General features: G+C 44.6%; 1 protein-coding gene across 2 annotated transcripts in view; it reads right to left on the bottom strand.

The window, feature by feature from the left end:
- The window catches only part of CCDC146 (coiled-coil domain containing 146), a 142371-nt gene that overhangs the window by 46426 nt on the left and 73488 nt on the right, over positions 1-22457 (bottom strand). For both annotated transcript variants that reach the window (XM_089685670.1, XM_089685676.1), the window contains exons 5-8: positions 16416-16473; positions 15816-15992; positions 2564-2637; positions 421-648 (exon numbers count right to left, since the gene is read on the bottom strand). In XM_089685670.1, coding sequence (XP_089541796.1) covers positions 421-648; positions 2564-2637; positions 15816-15992; positions 16416-16473 — 537 coding nt within the window. The remainder of the gene's footprint in view (positions 1-420; positions 649-2563; positions 2638-15815; positions 15993-16415; positions 16474-22457) is intronic.

Below are 22457 nucleotides of genomic sequence, written 5' to 3'. Positions count from 1 at the left end.
TGACAAAGTAATTTCTCCATAAACCGGTTCATAGCAGAAATGCAACTGCTCTGGTCCATGGGGGGGGGGGAGAACAGGGGTGAGAGGGGAAGTGCCTATGGAAAGCCATTACAAGCGGTAATTGATTCTATATTTGATTTCAGCAGCTCCTGTTTTTCAAACAACATCCAGCCATTCCTGCTGGAGCTGAGTTCATTTTTACTGCAAATTTCCATTGTGACATAAGAGAGGTTTTTCATACTGTTCTTTCTGGCACTGGAATACCAGAGTGTGGACTTTTCGGTAGGGACTCTGGACATGTGTTCGAAATCTATTACAAGTCCTTCCAATACCTGCTGCTTCATTTTATGACATTCCAAAAGCACTATCTTTACTAGTTCAAAAATACAAAAGGGAAAAAGGCAATGAATGGAAAGTAACCTTTCTCCCAGAGCAGCAGCTTCGTTTTCCTTGGAATACTCCAGTAACTTGGTGAGATGATTAAACTCTTGCTCCTTGCTTTCCAGCAGAGTTTTCTTCCCCTCTAGTTCCTTCGCGACTTCTTCCTTCTCTTCCAGCAGCTTTTTGGTTTTATTCTCTATCTGCTTCAAGCTGTTGTTTAATGCCTGGCATTCCTCCTCCAGTTTCAGCTTTTTTTTCTCCGCTTCCCTGGAATGTATACATACAGAATAAGATTCATTGCCGTGCCTAAAGTAATTCCAAGACAAAACATTTTCCTGTACATAGCAACGGAACACTTGGGGATATCTGTGCACTTCCTGACCTTAAGTATTCCCGACCAGATGCTGTATAATGTGTAAGGCTCAGCTATACATTGACACTAATATGAAGGAAACACAGCCTGCCTCCTACAGAAAGGTTACTAAATGTTATAGCAGCATTAAGCCCCCCCCCCCCCCCCATATAAATAAATAAATAAAACAAATAAACTATGGTGGCTGGAAAAGTTTTCCTTATTTTCTTTTCTTGTGTAATTTTTACCTGTTGGCACAATGGATACACTCTTGGACATCAGCATTGTTATGGGGAGAGGGTAGTACTAGATGCAGTAGCAAATTTAGATGGATTTGACTGACAACTTGAAGTGTTACTAAACCCACAACAGTAAAACGGTCTGTAAATGCATGATCCTTCCCTTCTTTTACTGTCCCCAATCCATCCGCTGAAAGTACAGAGCCCTAGGAGGCACTGTGCACATGTTCAGTTTGGTGTGATTTTTTTTTTTTTTGGGGGGGGAGGGGGGATGTGATTGGCACAGGGCCAATCAGTGCTGCCCAGACAGAGGATCAGGGGTCATGCAGCCTCATAGGACAGTCAGAGGAGAATGAAAACTCCTACAAGCTTTAACCAGTGCTTGGCTGGACACTGATAAAAGTCACAAGACTGCTGTATACTGCTAATGATAAAAGGTCTTTGTCAGTTTATATTTACTAAAATAATTGCATTTCCATGTTCTGTGTACTGTGGGAAACCAGATATAGTGAATGCAGGGACCTGGGTTTAGTAACACTTTAAAGTCAACGCCAGCTAATGCTTTTTAAGCGTTTTTGCTTTTTCTTTCAGGATAAAGTGTTTGCATAAAATAATAAATGCTAATCATTGTAGGCACCCCTGTCAGTGGTAAATGGTTTGTCTTAACCCTCTAATTGCCACTTTTGGACAGTCTGGTCTGCTAAAGGAAGTTGAAAAATAAACTTTTTGGCAGGATCAACAGGTGAAAATAAAAGGAAGAAAGGAAACTAACACAGCCTCAACATTTAGGAATTGGTAAGCAGCTTTGTTTTTTTAGGTTTAATTAGGTACTCTAATTCATCGTAGGTGCAGCTTTACCACACTACACTGGGCTTCCAGTGCTATGTATTATTGTATAAAATATTTTGTAAATTGATTTATCACCTGTATGTGGATTAGAACATTTTAATAAGCATAGGGAACCTTCTAAAAATGGCACTGAGCCGTAGAATTCAGAGGCTGGCTTAGCTGAAGAATCTGAATTCAGGGTGCCTTTGTATCACCATGTTTTTTACTAAGAACTAGAGGTATTTTCCCACCAGATTCAAACTTTAAAGGCAGGTCTGATAAGGAGTGGTGGCTGAGGAGGTGCAGCTACAGTACAGTCACTTTCTTAGTACAGAATGATACATAAGACCCTGGGTGCCAGCGTCTGCTCATGCTGTTCTAAAGTAATCTCGTAAGAAATATTGTCACACCTCCACTCTATTTCTGCACTGCATCTACCATTTTTGTTAATAAATATTGCTTCTGCATTTACCTAGGGACTAATTTCCACAGACCGCAATGATTTCTGTACCTTTAGCTGTAGAATTACAGTCCCCCAAACTGCTGGAAAGAAGGCTATCGCTAAATTCCCTTCTTATATCGCACATGTTTAGAGCATTCTTTACATACATAAGCCAAATTTAAAACAGGTCTGGGAAAGTTATCTGTAATTTCCTCTCCCTATATACAATGCCTTCCTTTAAAGGTTGGCTGCACATCTTTCTCTTTTAACCCTGTACAAGTATATATACAAGTGAACTGGCTATTTTCCTGAAAAGCATACACTGTTTTGCGATTTATCTTCTCCATGTCTTTGGTAAGCTGTACAGGGATTTGTTGGATTTGCACAAGTTCATCCTGGAAAAAAAATAACATATGAGCATAAGAGAAAATTAAATATTTAGCTTTTACTTGGAGGACCTTGCATTAAAATGCATGGTCAAGTTAAACTATCCTGGCCCTCTCTTTCGTAACAACACATGTACTATTAGCAGGTGTAGAATATACCTGTAAAGAAAAGAGTTTAAGGTTTGTAATTCCCTCACCCCATCCTCTGCCCACAGCCACGAGGCAAGGATGATGTTACTAGAGATGAGCGAATTATTCAAAAATTCGGTTCGGCTGATTCGCCGAATTCGCCGATTAAATTCGCTTCGTGCCGAATATATTCGCTGCGAATTTAACTTATAAAAAGGGTGTTTCTAGGCTTCAGAGAGCCTTTATATTAGTGCAGAACACTGTACCTTTAATTTAAATGCCCTTGGAGTCTGCTGGGGAAGAGAAATAATACTGTCAGTCAGTATGACATGCAGATGAGTGCCGTCGATCTTAGAATCACCGCACACTTCACTCATTTGGGCAGTCACGGGGCCAAAACCAGAGTGTGGAGCCACAGTGTGGCGGTGGAGGCAGCAGCAATGGGAGACCATACAGCACCCTATGACAAAATGGAACCCACCAGCAGTGTGAGGAGACCTGAAAGTGGCACATGGCAGAGTGTGGCGATGGAGACAGCAGCAATGGGAGGCCGTACAGGGACCCATGACACACTCTGGACCTGGCAGCAGCCTGAGGAGGCGGTACAGGGGCCCATGACAGATTACGGGCCTGGCAGCAGCATGAGGAGTCGGTACGGGGGCCCATGGCAGATTACGGGCCTGGCAGCAGCATGAGGAGGCGGTACAGGGGCCCATGGCAGAGTGGCGGAGCGTAAGCAGCTAAAATTGAAGGCCATACAGAGGCCTATGTTAAAAAGTCCCCCCAGCAGCAGCGTGGGGAGACGACTATCAAGAGTCCAATGGCAGAGTGGCGGAGCAGAAGCAGCTTCAATTGAAGGCCATACACAGGCCTAGGTTTAAAAGTCCCTCACAGTTAATTCCAGTAACGAACTCTACTCCTCCGTGCAATCTACTTACGAGACCCTGGGCAGGTCTGGGTTCAATTTGTGGTAGAGACTGGTTTTGTTCAGCCATGCTTGAGCGAGTAATAACAGGTCTGTGCTGCCCTTTGGTGTCTGGCTTAATGCGCACAACACTGAACGTCCCAGCGTTTGTCAACGATTTGCCGTTAAGTGATGCAAACCCGCTGAACCACGTTCATGAGGAGCCGGTACAGGGGGCCATGAATCAGTATGGACCTGGCAGCAGCGTGAGCAGACGACAGAGGCACATGGTGCAGGGTGGCGGTGTAGGCAGCATTATTCTGAAGCCATACACAGGCCTAGGTTAAAAAGCGGAAGCCGTCAGCAGCGTGAGCAGACGACAGAGACACATGGCGCAGGGTGGCGGTGGATGCAGCAGTATTCGGAAGCCAAACACAGGCCTCGGTTAAAAAGCGGAAGCCGTCAGCAGCGTGAGCAGACGACAGAGGCACATGGCGCAGGGTGGCGGTGGAGGCAGCAGCAATGGAAGGCCATACAGCACCCTATCACAAAATGGAACCCACCAACAGTGTAAGTAGACCTGAAAGTGGCACATGGCAGAGTCTGGCGATGAAGTCAGCAGCAATGGGAGGCCGTACAGGGACCCATGACACACTCTGGACCTGGCAGCAGCAAGAGGAGGCGGTACAGGGGCCCATGGCAGAGTGGCGAAGCGTAAGCAGCTTAAATTGAAGGCCATACAGAGGCCTATGTTAAAAAGTCCCCCCAGCAGCAGTGTGGGGAGACGACTATCAAGAGTCCAATGGCAGAGTGGCGGAGCAGAAGCAGCTTCAATTGAAGGCCATACACAGGCCTAGGTTAAAAAGTCCCCCCAGCAGGAGCGTGGGGAGACGACTATCAAGAGTCCAATGGCAGAGTGGCGGAGCGGAAGCAGCTTCAATTGAAGGCCATACACAGGCCTAGGTTAAAAAGTCCCCCCAGCAGCAGTGTGGGGAGACGACTATCAAGAGTCCAATGGCTGATTGGCGATCCGGGAAGTCAGCGTTGTGATTGCAGATGCAATGCAGAGATTCTATGAGGTGATGCCGTGGGTGCGAAGAAGATCATATACCGTCGTACTTCCATCCATAAGACGGAACAACCTGCGAACCGGGAGCTTTATTGCCCTGACCCGCTGAGCAGCTTCTGGGATACCCAAGAGATTGGCTTCTGTGGGGAATATGGTTGAAAACTGAAACTTAAAGGCATGTTGACGGAAGGGCACCAGTGTCAGTGCTCCGGAGGGAATATAGCTTCAAAGCTGACACTTAAAGGTATATCGACGGTCAGAGACCACAGGAAGTGGAGCTTGCGTCTTAAATCGACTGAATGTGGCAGATGTGAAACGTCTACGGGCCGTATATGAAATGGGTTGTTCCTCTTTCTGGAATAAGTGTTGGAAATGGCCACTCTTTTTGGTGTGGCGTTTTATCTATTTAATTCCGATAACGGACTCTACTCCTCCGTGCAATCTAGTTACGAGACCCTGGGCAGGTCTGGGTCCAATTTGTGGTAGAGACTGGTTTTGTTCAGCCATGCTTGAGCGAGTAATAACAGGTCTGTGCTGCCCTTTGGTGTCTGGCTTAATGCGCACAACACTGAACGTCCCAGCATTTGTCAACGATTTGCCGTTAAGTGATGCAAACCCGCTGAACCACGTTCATGAGGAGCCGGTACAGGGGGCCATGAATCAGTATGGACCTGGCAGCAGCGTGAGCAGACGACAGAGGCACATGGCGCAGGGTGGCGGTGTAGGCAGCATTATTCTGAAGCCATACACAGGCCTAGGTTAAAAAGCGGAAGCCGTCAGCAGCGTGAGCAGACGACAGAGACACATGGCGCAGGGTGGCGGTGGATGCAGCAGTATTCGGAAGCCAAACACAGGCCTCGGTTAAAAAGCGGAAGCCGTCAGCAGCGTGAGCAGACGACAGAGGCACATGGCGCAGGGTGGCGGTGGAGGCAGCAGCAATGGAAGGCCATACAGCACCCTATCACAAAATGGAACCCACCAACAGTGTAAGGAGACCTGAAAGTGGCACATGGCAGAGTCTGGCGATGAAGTCAGCAGCAATGGGAGGCCGTACAGGGACCCATGACACACTCTGGACCTGGCAGCAGCAAGAGGAGGCGGTACAGGGGCCCATGGCAGAGTGGCGAAGCGTAAGCAGCTTAAATTGAAGGCCATACAGAGGCCTATGTTAAAAAGTCCCCCCAGCAGCAGTGTGGGGAGACGACTATCAAGAGTCCAATGGCAGAGTGGCGGAGCAGAAGCAGCTTCAATTGAAGGCCATACACAGGCCTAGGTTAAAAAGTCCCCCCAGCAGCAGCGTGGGGAGATGACTATCAAGAGTCCAATGGCAGAGTGGCGAAGCGGAAGCAGCTTCAATTGAAGGCCATACACAGGCCTAGGTTAAAAAGTCCCCCCAGCAGCAGTGTGGGGAGACGACTATCAAGAGTCCAATGGCTGATTGGCGATCCGGGAAGTCAGCGTTGTGATTGCAGATGCAATGCAGAGATTCTATGAGGTGATGCCGTGGGTGCGAAGAAGATCATATACCGTCGTACTTCCATCCATAAGACGGAACAACCTGCGAACCGGGAGCTTTATTGCCCTGACCCGCTGAGCAGCTTCTGGGATACCCAAGAGATTGGCTTCTGTGGGGAATATGGTTGAAAACTGAAACTTAAAGGCATGTTGACGGAAGGGCACCAGTGTCAGTGCTCCGGAGGGAATATAGCTTCAAAGCTGACACTTAAAGGTATATCGACGGTCAGAGACCACAGGAAGTGGAGCTTGCGTCTTAAATCGACTGAATGTGGCAGATGTGAAACGTCTACGGGCCGTATATGAAATGGGTTGTTCCTCTTTCTGGAATAAGTGTTGGAAATGGCCACTCTTTTTGGTGTGGCGTTTTATCTATTTAATTCCGATAACGGACTCTACTCCTCCGTGCAATCTAGTTACGAGACCCTGGGCAGGTCTGGGTCCAATTTGTGGTAGAGACTGGTTTTGTTCAGCCATGCTTGAGCGAGTAATAACAGGTCTGTGCTGCCCTTTGGTGTCTGGCTTAATGCGCACAACACTGAACGTCCCAGCATTTGTCAACGATTTGCCGTTAAGTGATGCAAACCCGCTGAACCACGTTCATGAGGAGCCGGTACAGGGGGCCATGAATCAGTATGGACCTGGCAGCAGTGTGAGGAGACCCGAAAGTGGCACATGGCGCAGGGTGGCGACGGAGGCAGCAGTATTCGGAAGACATACATAGGACTAGTTTAAAAAGCGGAAGACGTCAGCAGCGTGAGCAGACGACAGAGGCACATGGCGCAGGGTGGCGGTGGAGGCAGCAGTATTCGGAAGCCATACACAGGCCTAGGTTAAAAAGCGGAAGCCGTCAGCAGCGTGAGCAGACGACAGAGGCACATGGCGCAGGGTGGCGGTGGAGGCAGCAGTATTCGGAAGCCATACACAGGCCTAGGTTTAAAACTGGAACCCAGCAGCGTGAGCAGACGACAAAGACGCACATGGCAGAGGATGGATCTGGCAGCAGTATGAGAAGGCAGTACAGGGGCCCGTGGTACAGTGTGGTGATGGGGGCTACAGCAACTGGATGCCAGAAAGTGGCCGATAGGGCTATATACTGCATGGAATTATAAAGTTGTAAAGACAGCGGCCTATAAGGCTATACACACTATAACAATCATGACTTGATTGACCATTGGCCTATAAGGCTATACACAGCATGAATATCATGACTTATTCTGAGAGTGGTTTGGAAGGCTATATACAAAAAGTAATTCATGAGCTGTCCGGACAGCGGACAATAAGTACATACATACAAATCAATTCATCAGCTGTCCAGCCAGCGGCCTCAAAGGCGACACATATAGAAAGCAATTCATGAGCTGTTCAGACAGCGGCCTCTAAGGCGACAGATATACAAAGCAATTCCCGAGGTGTTCAGGGAGCGGCCTGAACGGCTAGGTTATTACTAAATATATTTTTGTGGCCAAACATCGGCCTATAAATAGATGTCTACACAGTGACAAAAAATTATGTCGCCAGACAGCGGCCCCTAAGGCGACAGATATACAAAGCAATTCCCGAGGTGTTCAGTGAGCGGCTTGAACGGCTAGGTTATTACTAAATATATCTTTCTGGCCAAACATCGGCCTATAAATAGATGTCTACACAGTGACAAAAAAGTAGGTCGCCTTACAGCGCCGTATCCTACAAATTGACATTATAAGAAATGGTTTAGACCAAAAAAAAAAAAAAAAAAACTTTGATGTGATGCTATACCTTAGTAGATTGTGGAAAGTCGACAAGTCAAGCGTAACTGTGTACATTACAGAAAATCTTAACAAGACAACCAAACATGTGGCCAAACCGTGACCGATACAACAAGTTAACAATGTAAGAAACAGGAGGGGGCCAAACCGTGGCCAATAAATAAACAGTCCACCTCATTGATGAGATGGACAACACGTGTCAAATAAATATTTAAAAAAATTGCTATTCCTTCGGTCTGGAACTGGTCGACTATAAATAATTAAAAAGTTTAAATTCATGTGACAGTCGTCCAGCGACATATAAATAATTTAAAAACACCAATTCATGAGGGGCCCGACCAGCAGAGTATAAGTCATTAAAAAGGTTCAATTCATGTGACGGTCGTCCAGCGAAGTATAAATAATTGAAAAACCCCAATTCATGAGGGGCCCGACCTGCAGAGTATAAGTCATTAAAAATGTGCAAAACATGAGTCGGCCGACCAGCAGCCTCTCAATAAAATATATATACAAATGTACGGATCAGGTGGAGGTCTTCCATTTGTCCCTAATAACATGTTTGGGGCATGATTCATGGCGGATTTAGTCAGTTGTGTCAGGAACTGGTGGTTTGAAATCCAGACTAATCCACGCCTGATTCATTTTCACAAACGCGAGTCTCTCCACACTTTGGGTGGACAGTCGTGTCCTCCGCGGAGTTACAATACCTCCTGCCGCACTAAACACGCGCTCCGATGCCACGCTACTGGCCGGGCATGACAGCCTTTCAAGGGCAAATTCAGCTAGTTGGGGCCAAAGGTCAAGTTTCGTTGCCCAGTAGTCAAGGGGATTGTCTACCTCGGTTGGCAGGGTGCTGTCCAAGTAGGCCCAAGCCTGTTGTTTGAGGTCCTGCTCCAGGTCCACCTGATGCTGCTGCTGCTGCGGCTGGTTAGTAGTTTCCTCACTGCGCTGGTGAAGAAAGCTACTCATCATCGACTGCAGACTGAAGCAGCCGCTGCTGGTGGAGCTGCCACTGCTCCTACCACCCCACCCCTCCCCTGCTGCCATGGCAGCGGAACGCGAGCGCACAGGGCCCACAGTGTCTGAGGATGGACGTTGGCGCAGAAAGGCAGAGACCAACTGACTACATAGGTGGTTTTTATAGTACTTTATTTTGGCCTCCCTCTCAGCAGGTGTGAAAAAGGCCACCATTTTTGAACGGTAGCGAGGGTCCAACAAGGTGGACAGCCAAAAGTCATCCCTCTGTCTGATGGTTATTATTCGGCTGTCGCTACGCAAGCAACCGAGCATGCTATGGGCCATTTGTGCCAAGGAATGCGAGGGACTCCCTGCCTCCATCTCCACAGCATACTGCAACGGTGCGTCTGGGTCCTCTGTCTCCTCCTCCTCCTCTACCAGATGCTCCTGCTCCTCCACTCCTGTCCGCTGAGTGGAAAAACCACCCATTTCACTCAATAATTCCTGAGCACCAATGTCCTCCTCTACCTCCTCCTCCTCTTCCTGTCCTGCCCCCACAGGGGTCATGTGGCGTTGAGATCTGTGCGCCACGTCTACCGCACCCTGACCAGCCATTGTTAACAGCATTTGTTCCAGGACGTGCAACAGAGGAATGACGTCGTTCATCCCATAGTCCTGCCGACTCACAAATAGCGTGGCCTCCTCAAAGGGCCTGAGCAAGCGGCAGGTGTCACGCATGAGCTGCCAATGGCTGACATCGAAGTTACACAGGGGAGTACCTTTATCCGCTTGTAACATCAGGAAATCGGTGATGGCCTTTCGCTGTTCGTAAAGGCGGTCTAACATATGTAGGGTTGAATTCCACCTTGTTGCAACGTCGCAGATCAGGCGATGCTGTGGAATTCCGTTCTGCCGCTGCAGCTCAAGGAGGGTGTGCTTTGCGGTGTAGGAATGGCTGAAATGCATGCAAAGTTTACGTGACATTTTAAGGATGTCTTGCAGTGGGATGGTGGATTTTAGGAACCGCTTGACAACCAGATTGAACACGTGAGCCATGCATGGCGCATGGCACAACCTTCCTTGACGCAGAGCAGACACCATGTTCTTTCCGTTGTCGGTCAACACGGTTCCGATTTTCAGTTTGCGCGGAGACAGCCATCTGTCGATTTCTCTGTTCATTACACTCAGAAGTTCCTCCCCTGTGTGACTACGTTCGCCAAGGCATACCAGGTGCAGCACAGCGTGACACCGTTGCGCCCTGCACATGTGATATGCCGGTCGGGTAATGGGACTTGGCACGGGGGTGGCGGCTGAGGACACGGCGGAAGAAGAGGTGGTAGAGGCGGACATCTTTGCTGGACCAAGGACGTGCAAACGTGGAGGCAAAAGCGGCGTGACCTGTCCAAGTTGCTGGTGCGGCTGTGCCAGCACCACGTTCACCCAGTGGGCCGTAAATGACATGTACTGTCCCTGACCGTAGTTACAGCTCCACACGTCGGCGCTGCCGTGCACTTTGGCAGAGACCGACATGCTCAAAGACTGGCCCACCATCTCTTCTACATGTGAATGCAGGGCTGGCACTGCCTTTTTGGCGAAGAAATGCCGGCTTGGCACTCTCCACCGCGGCTCGGCACAAGCCATCATTTCTCGGAAAGGTGCTGAGTCCACCACTTGGAAAGGGAGGGACTGCAGCACCAGCAACTTGGACAGGAGGACGTTCAGCTTCTGCACCGTCGGGTGCGTGCTCGCAAACTGTCGTCCCTTGGAAACGGATTCCAAGAAAGACTGCTGACGGAATCCGTGAAGAGGAGTAGCAGGAGAAGGAGCATCTGAACGAGCGGAAGATGCCAACGAGCGACAACTCCCCTCAGCAGAGGTGTTGGAGCCTTGACTGGCTGATAGAGGGCGATTGACGTCGGGTGACGGAGCAAGTAACGGAGCGGGTGATGGAGCGGGGGCTGGGGCAGGCAGAACCGCCGTATCTTTATCACGGTTTTCCCAGGCCACCGAATGGCGACGCTGCATATGCTGACGCAGCGCTGTAGTCCCAACATTGGCCCCATGGCCACGCTTGACTTTCTGGCCACATAGTCGACATACGGCTACGTTTACTTCCTCAGGCGGCTTGACAAAAAATTGCCACACCGCCGAGTAGGAAACTTTGCCCCCGCTACTCCTCACTGGCTGACTGCTACTTCCTCCGTGCACACCGGCACCACTACTGGCCGTGGTGGTAGGCTGCAGTGGAGCTGGTGCTCTATTCCGTGGCCGTTTGGCTCCACTGACACTGCTGCGACCCTGCTGCCTCCTGGGCAACCCACCGACTGTTTTGCTCGCTGGCAAGCTGGCACCCTCTTCTCCTGATGATGCGGAAGCAATAGCCTGATGACGACGAGGCTGCCAAGTGCGATCAGCCTCATCATCATCAATTAGGGTCTCCGCGTCACTACTAGCCCCCTCGGCTGCATGTGGGTCAGGAGACAGACCTGTCTCTAGACCGGCTACCGAGCCACTCTCCTCGCCAGTACTTCTTCGCCTGGCTGCTGAAGAGGCGGATGTCTCCCCCCGTTCCTGACCGCCCTCTGTTAGCTCTTCCTCACTGTACAGTGGGGCTGAGCCCACAGCATGCGATACTTCGCTTGGTGAGGGAACACCAAAGGACAGGGGCAGGTCGAGGACACGTGATTTCAGTGGGCTTGCTCCCGGGCCATGCCAACTAACGGTTGTGTCTGACGTACCCACCGACCGTTGGCTGTAGGTGTCAGAGGTGACCTGGGAAGAGGAAGACGACCGAGTCAACCAGTCGATGACAGCAGGGTTGTCGGTGGAGACACGACCGCTGGATGACACCGGGAGCACTGGCCTCTGGCTGCGACTAGTGCTGCCTCGACCCCTTCCTCTGCTGCCACATCTGCTCGCTACTGAAACATTGCCTCCTCTGCCACTCCTCTGCGTGTTGTCTGACATACTCTTTAATTCAATAAGCACCCCAAAAATAAAACCGGATTTAACTCTTTGAACGTACAATAGTGGTTGTGAAGCAGAAAGTCAGTTTATTTAGCACAATCGGTCAATTGCAGCTTGCCGTTGGCTGGAAACTGTACGTTTATGTCACTGGAATGCCCTAATCACCCAAAAAATATTACCGCCACCCGGCGTGTAAATGGATCTAACTCTTTGAACGTACAATAGTGGTTGTGAAGCAGAAAGTCAGTTTATTGTACACAATCGGTCAATTGCAGCTTGCCGTTGGCTGGAAACTGTACGTTTCTGTCACTGGAATGCACTAATCACCCAAAAAATATTACCGCCAGCCGGCGTGTAAATGGATTTAACTCTTTGAACGTACAATAGTGGTTGTGAAGCAGAAAGTCAGTTTATTTTGCACAATCGGTCAATTGCAGCTTGCCGTTGGCTGTAAACTGTACATTTATGTCACTGGAATGCACTAATCACCCAAAAAATATTACCGCCACCCGGCGTGTATATGGATTTAACTCTTTGAACGTACAATAGTGGTTGTGAAGCAGAAAGTCAGTTTATTTAGCACAATCGGTCAATTGCAGCTTGCCGTTGGCTGGAAACTGTACGTTTATGTCACTGGAATGCACTAATCACCCAAAAAATATTACCGCCAGCCGGCGTGTAAATGGATTTAACTCTTTGAACGTACAATAGTGGTTGTGAAGCAGAAAGTCAGTTTATTTTGCACAATCGGTCAATTGCAGCTTGCCGTTGGCTGGAAACTGTACGTTTATGTCACTGGAATGCACTAATCACCCAAAAAATATTACCGCCACCCGGCGTGTAAATGGATCTAACTCTTTGAACGTACAATAGTGGTTGTGAAGCAGAAAGTCAGTTTATTGTACACAATCGGTCAATTGCAGCTTGCCGTTGGCTGGAAACTGTACGTTTCTGTCACTGGAATGCACTAATCACCCAAAAAATATTACCGCCAGCCGGCGTGTAAATGGATTTAACTCTTTGAACGTACAATAGTGGTTGTGAAGCAGAAAGTCAGTTTATTTTGCACAATCGGTCAATTGCAGCTTGCCGTTGGCTGGAAACTGTACGTTTATGTCACTGGAATGCACTAATCACCCAAAAAATATTACCGCCACCCGGCGTGTAAATGGATCTAACTCTTTGAACGTACAATATTGTTTGTTAAGCAGAAAGTCAGTTTATTGTACACAATTGGTCAATTGCAGCTTGCCGTTGGCTGGAAACTGTACGTTTCTGTCACTGGAATGCACTAATCACCCAAAAAATATTACCGCCAGCCGGCGTGTAAATGGATTTAACTCTTTGAACGTACAATAGTGGTTGTGAAGCACAAAGTCAGTTTATTTTGCACAATCGGTCAATTGCAGCTTGCCGTTGGCTGGAAACTGTACGTTTATGTCACTGGAATGCACTAATCACCCAAAAAATATTACCGCCACCCGGCGTGTAAATGGATCTAACTCTTTGAACGTACAATAGTGGTTGTGAAGCAGAAAGTCAGTTTATTGTACACAATCGGTCAATTGCAGCTTGCCGTTGGCTGGAAACTGTACGTTTCTGTCACTGGAATGCACTAATCACCCAAAAAATATTACCGCCAGCCGGCGTGTAAATGGATTTAACTCTTTGAACGTACAATAGTGGTTGTGAAGCAGAAAGTCAGTTTATTTTGCACAATCGGTCAATTGCAGCTTGCCGTTGGCTGGAAACTGTACGTTTATGTCACTGGAATGCACTAATCACCCAAAAAATATTACCGCCACCCGGCGTGTAAATGGATCTAACTCTTTGAACGTACAATATTGTTTGTTAAGCAGAAAGTCAGTTTATTGTACACAATTGGTCAATTGCAGCTTGCCGTTGGCTGGAAACTGTACGTTTCTGTCACTGGAATGCACTAATCACCCAAAAAATATTACCGCCAGCCGGCGTGTAAATGGATTTAACTCTTTGAACGTACAATAGTGGTTGTGAAGCAGAAAGTCAGTTTATTTTGCACAATCGGTCAATTGCAGCTTGCCGTTGGCTGGAAACTGTACGTTTATGTCACTGGAATGCACTAATCACCCAAAAATATTACCGCCACCCGGCGTGTAAATGGATCTAACTCTTTGAACGTACAATAGTGGTTGTGAAGCAGAAAGTCAGTTTATTGTACACAATCGGTCAATTGCAGCTTGCCGTTGGCTGGAAACTGTACGTTTGTGTCACTGGAATGCACTAATCACCCAAAAAATATTAGCGCCAGCCGGCGTGTAAATGGATTTAACTCTTTGAACGTACAATAGTGGTTGTGAAGCAGAAAGTCAGTTTATTTTGCACAATCGGCAAACTGCAGCACCAACTGTGCACGACAGCCACCAAAAAAAAAAAGGGTGTATGTCACTTTAAATTTTGATAGCTGTGGCCCTAAGTAACGATTCTGTGTCCCTGAGTAACGATTCTGTGTCCCTGAGTAACGATTCTGTGTCCCTGAGTAACAATTCTGTGTCCCTGAGTAACAATTCTGTGGCCCTAAAGTCTCTGTGGCCCTAACTCTGTCCCTTAATACACACAGGTCTGTCTCTCTTGAATGACCGGAGGCTAATGGAGAATTCTAAGATGGCCGCGATTTATAGCTCCACCATTACACAGTGCTGGCTGGCTGCTGATTGGCTAATGCGATCACATGTCATGATTCATCACTCATGAATGCATTATGGGTCAGCGCGCCTTGTCTGCGCGCCTTCCCAGAGATCCCCGCCCCATCTTCTCTGTGCATTTTCTCCTGTCGCCACACATGTCGCCGCCATTTTTGGGAAAATTAGATTCGTGCATCCGAAGTTTGCTAATCTTCGGATTCGTCGCGAATCAAATTTTTCCAAATCTTCGGAACGAATTCCACTTCGTTATGTTCGATTCGCTCATCTCTAGATGTTACATTAGGAATACAAAAACACTCTTTCAGTTAATTGGAGTTTCTTCTTGCAGGATATCCTCTAGTCTACTTTCACCAGTAATTTTCCAAGCAGGACAGCAACATCACAGCCAGCAATGTGGAGGGTACGTAAGTATAAATCTAACTTTTTTACTGGTAAATATTTTACCCACTAACAGTAGATATTGTTAAAAGGGGAAGGTAGGCCAGGCAGTTTACTGCAGGGTCCCCTTTAAAAAGGGATTAACATTCAATATATTTTATTATATGTGCATACATGAAGTAGTATAGAAGTGCAACTCATACAAGTAATTATTACTTCTCCCAAAGATTACAGTACTCTACCAACAATGTCTTTATCTGCAGTACAAAAAGATCCATTTTAATTAGGCAAAAATTTTGGCAAAAAATTTAGGAATATTGTACAAAGCACAGTAACGCCAGCCGATCAACATTCAGTTGTCATTTATGCCAATGCACTCAATTGCTGAAGTTTGACTGCACTAATACTCTGCATATAAATAATTTTTAATAGTTTTTATTTTAATCTATATTTTATTTATTGAAAATATTTTATTCTGGAGAACACCATAAAATATATCAATACAAAACAAACCACATTAAAGAAATAAAAACATATTTAACACATTAAACATTTTAACCTATCCTATCTCTCTGGTTTCAAAAAAATAAACAAATGCAGTTAACTGTTAAATAAAATTTTAAATACCAGCATTTCCATGAGTTTCTCTAAAAAAAAAATATTCACAAAAAAAGTTCAGCTTCCTTGCAATGACTAATTCATATAAACTAACAACTAGGTGAGCCATCCAGGGTCATGTAACTCATTAGAGAGATGCACAAATAAATAATATAAAGCACCGATAAATGTTTTTTCAGTTAAAACTGTGACATAAAAGATAGACACCTTGAATGTACCTTTATTATTTCCTGTTGTTCAATTTCATTTTCAAGTTCTTTTTGTGCTATCTGAATTTCTCTTTCCTTTGAAGCCAAGTCTTCCTTTAGTTCTTTGATTTCCAAAACCCTTTGGGTGTTTTCTTTTTGTAGCTCATCACTGGCTTCTTTCAGTAATTTGGCCCTTTTTTCTAGCTCCTATAATATCCACAACATTTCCACATTATATAAAATAACATGTAAACTATTTACACTACATTAGTACTGTAAAAAAGGTTGGGATGCTTCACTTACAATAAAAGATTAGAAAAACTGGAACATTTAGTTTGAATAAAAAGACACACTTTTAAATATATACAAAGCTTGGATAGAAATTTTGCAATTAAATTTGTATCCTAAGGACTTTACAAGGGACAAAAGAACATGGGTGTGATTGAAAGAAAGAAGATTTCTTCATTTTAGGAAAGATTCTTTACAGTTAGAGTAGTTAAGCACAGCATGCCTTACTTGTATGAGTTACTAATGGCAAATTCAGTAATGGAATAAAAGTTAGAATTCTTAAACTAATGTTGTCAATAACTATTACAGGACTCATGTGGCTCATGATTTGTTGTTGCTTACCCCACTTTTAGGCACTCGTTCATATTCTCTTTCCAGCAGTGTTTTCTCCTCTTGTAACCTGTTGGAAAGTATGCATTCAAGCCATTAATAAGAGGTATGGGGAATGCTCTCCATATTCCTATACAAAACAACTTTTGTAAAAATAGTTTACTAGCATTTAAGAAGATTATATAAATATTATTAATAACATTAAAGAAATGTAAAAACAGAACCTTAAAAAAAAAAACACACTACAATGTCTATTTCTGATGAAACGATTAAGAGCCAATTCACAAATATGTGACTTTGATACATTTTGAACCAAATCCAATTTGCATGACGTGAGAGAACATTGTTTCTATTGTGCCTGTTCACATATGTCCGGAGCAACCAGAGTTCAGATTCAGTGCAAATTGAAAGAGTCCTGTCCGTTTTCGAAGTAGTGCAGTCCAGCTCAGGTTCGAATTCGAGCCCATTGACTTCTATGGGAGCTCTTCTGAATTGCACGTCATTCAGTTGTGAAGGGGATAAATCCCTGACCTGATCCTGATGTAAACCTGACCTGAAATGCTGAACAACTACTTTGTCAATTAGCTGTGAAAACTGAGCTTTAATTCACAACGCACATGTGAGAGTCAGCACTGAAATAGAAATTCCAAAGCTTTTTTGGTCATACTTTTCCTCTGGGACACAAGAGTGCACTTTCTTTAGCACTCCCGTGACCCAGAAACTGCTGACAGCAGGCTAAAAGCCGCTGTTGAATTACATCACAGAGTCACTCCAGGCTCTGGAAGAATGCTGACCATATTGTTGGGATGCATGTAGCTGCCTGATCAAAGGCTGGCTCCAGCCCAGAGTGCTTGAATAAGCCAAAGTCGGCTGCATCTGCCATCTCCCCAGCCTGATGCTTCAGTAAACTCTGGAGGAGCAGAGCAGAGAGCGGTGACTTGTAGTCACCGCTCTCTGCTCAGAGCTGACTGAGAGCTGAGCAAGCAGCAGTCATGTGATCGCTCAATTCTCAGGCTTAGAGATGGGGGGAGCGGGAACAGCTGCTGCATCACATAGATGAGTACGCATGTTTATTTTTTTATACAGGTAATATCTACATGTGTATGGGACTGTCTTATTACATATACACCAGTAACAATAGTATCTACCTAAGGTGTGCTCTCTAAAACCGTATTCAAAGTTGTGGCCAGTCTCATGATTGACAAATTAGAAGTTGTAATTGCTGAAAAATCTGCTGCAAAATCATACAAAATTAATCAACAAGGCTTACTGGGAAATCCTGTTTACTGACACTAAAAAAAACTTCCTTCTTTTTCCAGATAAAATATTCTAAACCCACCACAATTTTTAACTATATCACAATTATCTCCATTCCATATTACCACTGACACTCCCATGCTACTCAGTATGTGAATATTTCTAAGGTCATTCAAAACCCACAATTTCTTCAGCGTACGCCAATTTAATGGGTTGGGTTAAGCTCCTGTGTACATTTTACCCTTAAATTACTTACATTTTTTTAATACTGAGTTATGTTTCCAAGATTAAAAATACCTTTATTTTTTAAGTGATTAATTTACTTCAACTCTTTTCTTTAATTTTTTTTTAATCAAATATTACATATATACATTTCTTTTAAGTGCAGTTATGTAAACTGGTTTATTTATGAAGTTCAAATTACCATGTTCATTTAACCTTTATTTAAGCATGAAATGATCGAAAAGATATTTGGTAAGATGTGCATCTTAATTGTAAAAGGGACATGTCACTATTCTACACCATCTGAAAATACTATTTCCCTGTATCTGCATTGTACTTTGTGATTGCTGAATGTAGGGATAATCAGAGGTGGCATGCCACCTCTGGCCATCCCCACGCTCCGCATGCCACCTCTGACCATCTCCACGCTCCGCATGCCACCTCTAACCATCCCTATGCTCTGCATGCCACCTCTGACCATCCCCATGCTCAGCATGCCACCTCTGACCACCCTCAAGCTCCGCATGCCACCTCTGACCATCCCCATGCTCCGCATGCCACCTCTGACCATCCCCACGCTCCGCATGCCACCTCTGACCATCCCCACTCTCAGCAGGACACCTCTATAGGTATAGTCAGAGGTGTGATTGCTGAGTGAATGGATAATCAGCCTTAATTAAATATGGTTTTGGTTAAAAAAATTTTATCAGGACAAGTAGATTGTCATGAGGGACAAGTAGATTGGGACCCCACTTTAGTCCCTTGGACACGTAGTTTTTTTAAAAAAATTTCCACACCCCTGCATGTACATACACAAAACACACAGATACATGTACAGACACACAGACACACAATACACACGTACACACAAAATACACACACACATGTACACAGCCCTATAAAAATTTGCAGTACTTTGTTACCTTCATTCACAGAGCTGGGTACTACACTCTAGGGGGAGGTAGACAGCACAGCACACACTCCTTCCTTTGCTTTCGCTTTGCTCAACTATTGAGCAGTCTGACGGCTCCAAGTGCGAGTGACAGATCTGGCCCTGAGTTCCGAGCCTGCTCAGCAAGACAGCCCTTGGGGTCACACTAACCCCCACCCCTGGAAATTTTGAGGCCTGTGTACAGTATAGCAACCTGTTTTTTTATGTTTTTGGATACATTAATGAAGGGCCAAAACGTATTTACTTTTTAATGTTTCTCATTGTATGTGTGTGTGTGTGGGGAGGTATCCCTATCATTTCTTTCCAAGATGCACAATTGGAAGTGATGACATCTGTTAAAAAAAAAAAGTAAAGGGAATTCACCTTTTTTCTACGGCACAACTACCACCATAGGAGTCCCCATGTGTGGCTGATATGAGGTCAGGGAAAGCAATCATATTGGACTTTCAAGTGACAATATGGGTAATAATTAGGCTTCTTACCTTCTAAAGCTGGGTATACACTAGTAGAACGAGGACCAAGAATTTATATGAAAATTCTCTGAATTTTAAAATGTTTAAAAGCAAACAAAATCTTGAATTACTTTCAAAGTGGTTGTAAAAACTGAAGGTTTTTTACCTGTATGCATTCTAGGCATGAAAATGAAAAAGCTTCAGTGTGCACCTTCCCCCGCAACCTCCCCTAATACTTATTTGAGCCCGATCCAGCGATGTTCACAAGAGCACAGGCTCTCCCAGGTCTCTCTATCTTCAATGGCTGAGACACAGCAACATTGGCTCCCACAGCTGTCAATCACAGCCAGTGAGGATGGAGTCAGGGAGAGGGCTGAGCCATGCTCTGTGTGTTCCATAGACGCACAGAGGCAGCTCAGGTGCAAGCACACACGAGTGCCCCCAGAGCAAGCAGGTCTATCTATGTAATGATATAAGGTGGCACTAATCACCTGTGTACTACAAGGATTTGTTGTTGCTTACCAACAATGTTTAACAGGACCCTATTTGCACTGTCCACCAGTGTATAACAAAGGCATTTATACTGACCATCAATATATAAAAGGGGGCATATTTCAATGACCAGCAAAGTACTTAAAAGAGAGATTTCAGCACTGAACACCAATGGAATAAAAGGGTAATTTTCACTGCCACAAATGTAAAGGAAGCTGTTATTAGGGATGTAGTAGTAGAGGTGCTGTTATAAGAGATGCGGTGTAATTCAATGGCCAAAAATGTAAAGTGCTGGCTACTGCAGAATTAGGGTTTCAGTGGGCTCCATTAAAACTGTGTCATGAAGTTCTGTGATTTGTGGTCATGCCCCATGCCCTATAATACCCTATTGCCTGCACAGTTTGGCAGCCAGTGAAAATGTACCCCTGTTGCAGTTAGTTGGCCAGCACAAGCAAAGCCCTGTGGAAGTTTGTGGTCAGTGCAAACATACCTTGTCAGTTTGAAACTGCAAAAATGCCATGTGCTATTGTACATTGACAGTACATTGACAGTCCCCATTGGAAGATTTTCACTCATCACTGCTGTTCTGGTGACAACTGTAACATTTTGGATTTCCAATCACTTTCTGATTTGGTGACATTGGCCACCAAGATAATAAAGGAAAGTAATTCTACATAGTTGGGACCCAGACAGCAAAAAAAAACACAACAGAGGTCCTAATCCTTTCCTACTTCATCCAAAACCAAAAAAAAGTTTGTCCTATAGATAAACTTTAATAAACTTTAATAAATGATCCATCTGCTGGAAATGCCATATAGAGCAGAAAAATTATTTGATGTAAAGGAGAAGGGGGGTCAAAGATTAAAGAAATGTAACAGTAACAAAGTTACAATACCATGTAAACTGCATATATACTTAAATGTTATAATATGTAATAAATAATAAAACTTCAATATATGTGTACGTTTAGCACTAGGGCATAGTGTACAGTATGTCTCAGTAGAGGTACAATTTTTTATTTAATTTAGGTGATCACAATAGCATTGCTCATGTATTTATAATTCCTTTTTAAATCTAGTTTTTTTTGTACATTTTCAGGCAATGCTCTGGTGCATATTTAACCGTGACATTCAATATTTTAAATAGATATCATACACTTGTCATGAAACTCCTACTCCTAATGTACCAGAAATATTGTCATTGTTATTATCTTATTTAAATCTTGACATTTTTTTAAGATATGAAAAAAATAGGAAGTAATGAGATAAAGAATGGCATCGTCCATCTGCAAAACAATAGATTTTTGTGTAAGAAGAGGAGTCGAGCATTGTCTTAATATCATATGACTCAAATAGCATTTGCTCTGAGGAAGAAAATGTCAAGCATTCTTCATCACACATGTAATGGACAAGCAACAATTGTTGCGGCTTTCCTACTCTTCACCCGTATGGAAAATATGATAATTCAAACCATCTTTCTATACATTCAGTGTTCTGAGTAGTAAATTGTAAAGGGGTCAGCCTTCTGAGGGAAGGACAATTAAAACTCAGCTGATTTGTAATCATGGCGTCATTAGGATATTTAATACAGTAGATACCAAAGAACCTAGTATGAAATGGTCATATTTAAGACATGCATAGGATTAGAATTACCTGAAATGTGACTTTTGGGCTTGCCTGCATACAACAGTTCACAATGTTAGTGCTGCACTAAAATTGAGCTTCAGTCTTAGAAGATAGCTGAACAAAGCTCATTCTGTAATCACTACATGGAACTATTTCTCTATTGCATTGTACCTATTTTATTGCAGTGCTAATTAAAGCACATTAGGATTGCAGTGTGGATAAACTATCCAAATATCAAATATGATGCTTTATATTCCTTCCTTTAAAAAAAGGATATGTCATATACAGTATAAAAATGCCCATGTACACATACAATTAAAGTATACTTTTTATTAGATTAACATTCTTTAACTACTAACAGGTCTGTGAAGTCTAATCTGAGGTGTTCATCTTCAATTTTAACAATGAAGTTTTACAATTTTGTATGCCTCCCACACCTGACTATCAACCACTAAATAGGAAGGAACTAATAGAAAAATACAAGAGTCGGGAGAGTTCACATCAAACCATAATTTCCAGAGCTGCAGCTGAGACATTTACAGTTGTTCCCCTGGGCCCCTGGGTTCTGGGGACTTCCAGGGTGTACATAGAGCTATGTAGAGTTGTTTGAAGGCACCCTATGTATGCCTAATTTATAGTCCTGTTATTAGTTTAGGGATTTTAATCTAACAGCAGGTTTAAATTTAATTGGGCCTGAACTCATAAAAGTTAAGATTTGCTATGTTGTCACACCTCTACTAAAGTGATATTAAAGCTTGTTTTTTGTTGTTTTTTCTTTTTAAATAACACACATGACATACTTACCTGCTCTGTGCAATGGTTTTGCACAAAGCAGCCCCAATCCTCTTCTTCTCAAGTCCCCTGCTGGCACTCCTGGCTCCTCCCCCTTGACCAGTGCCCTCAATAGCAAACCGCTTGCTATGAGGCACTGGTACGTGCTTGCGTCAAGACACATAGAGCTGCAGCCCCGCCCCCACTGGCTCATTGACTGTGATTGACAGCAGTGGGAGCCAATTGCTCTCACTGCTGTGTCTCAGCCAATGAGGAGAGAGAC

Source organism: Staurois parvus, unplaced genomic scaffold (assembly GCF_062004578.1).
Source record: "Staurois parvus isolate SC_StPar_1 unplaced genomic scaffold, SC_StPar_1.0 ptg000019l, whole genome shotgun sequence".
Taxonomy (NCBI): Eukaryota; Metazoa; Chordata; class Amphibia; order Anura; family Ranidae; genus Staurois; species Staurois parvus.
The sequence above is the reverse complement of the archived record's forward strand: the minus strand, read 5'-3'. Positions and strand labels throughout refer to the sequence as shown.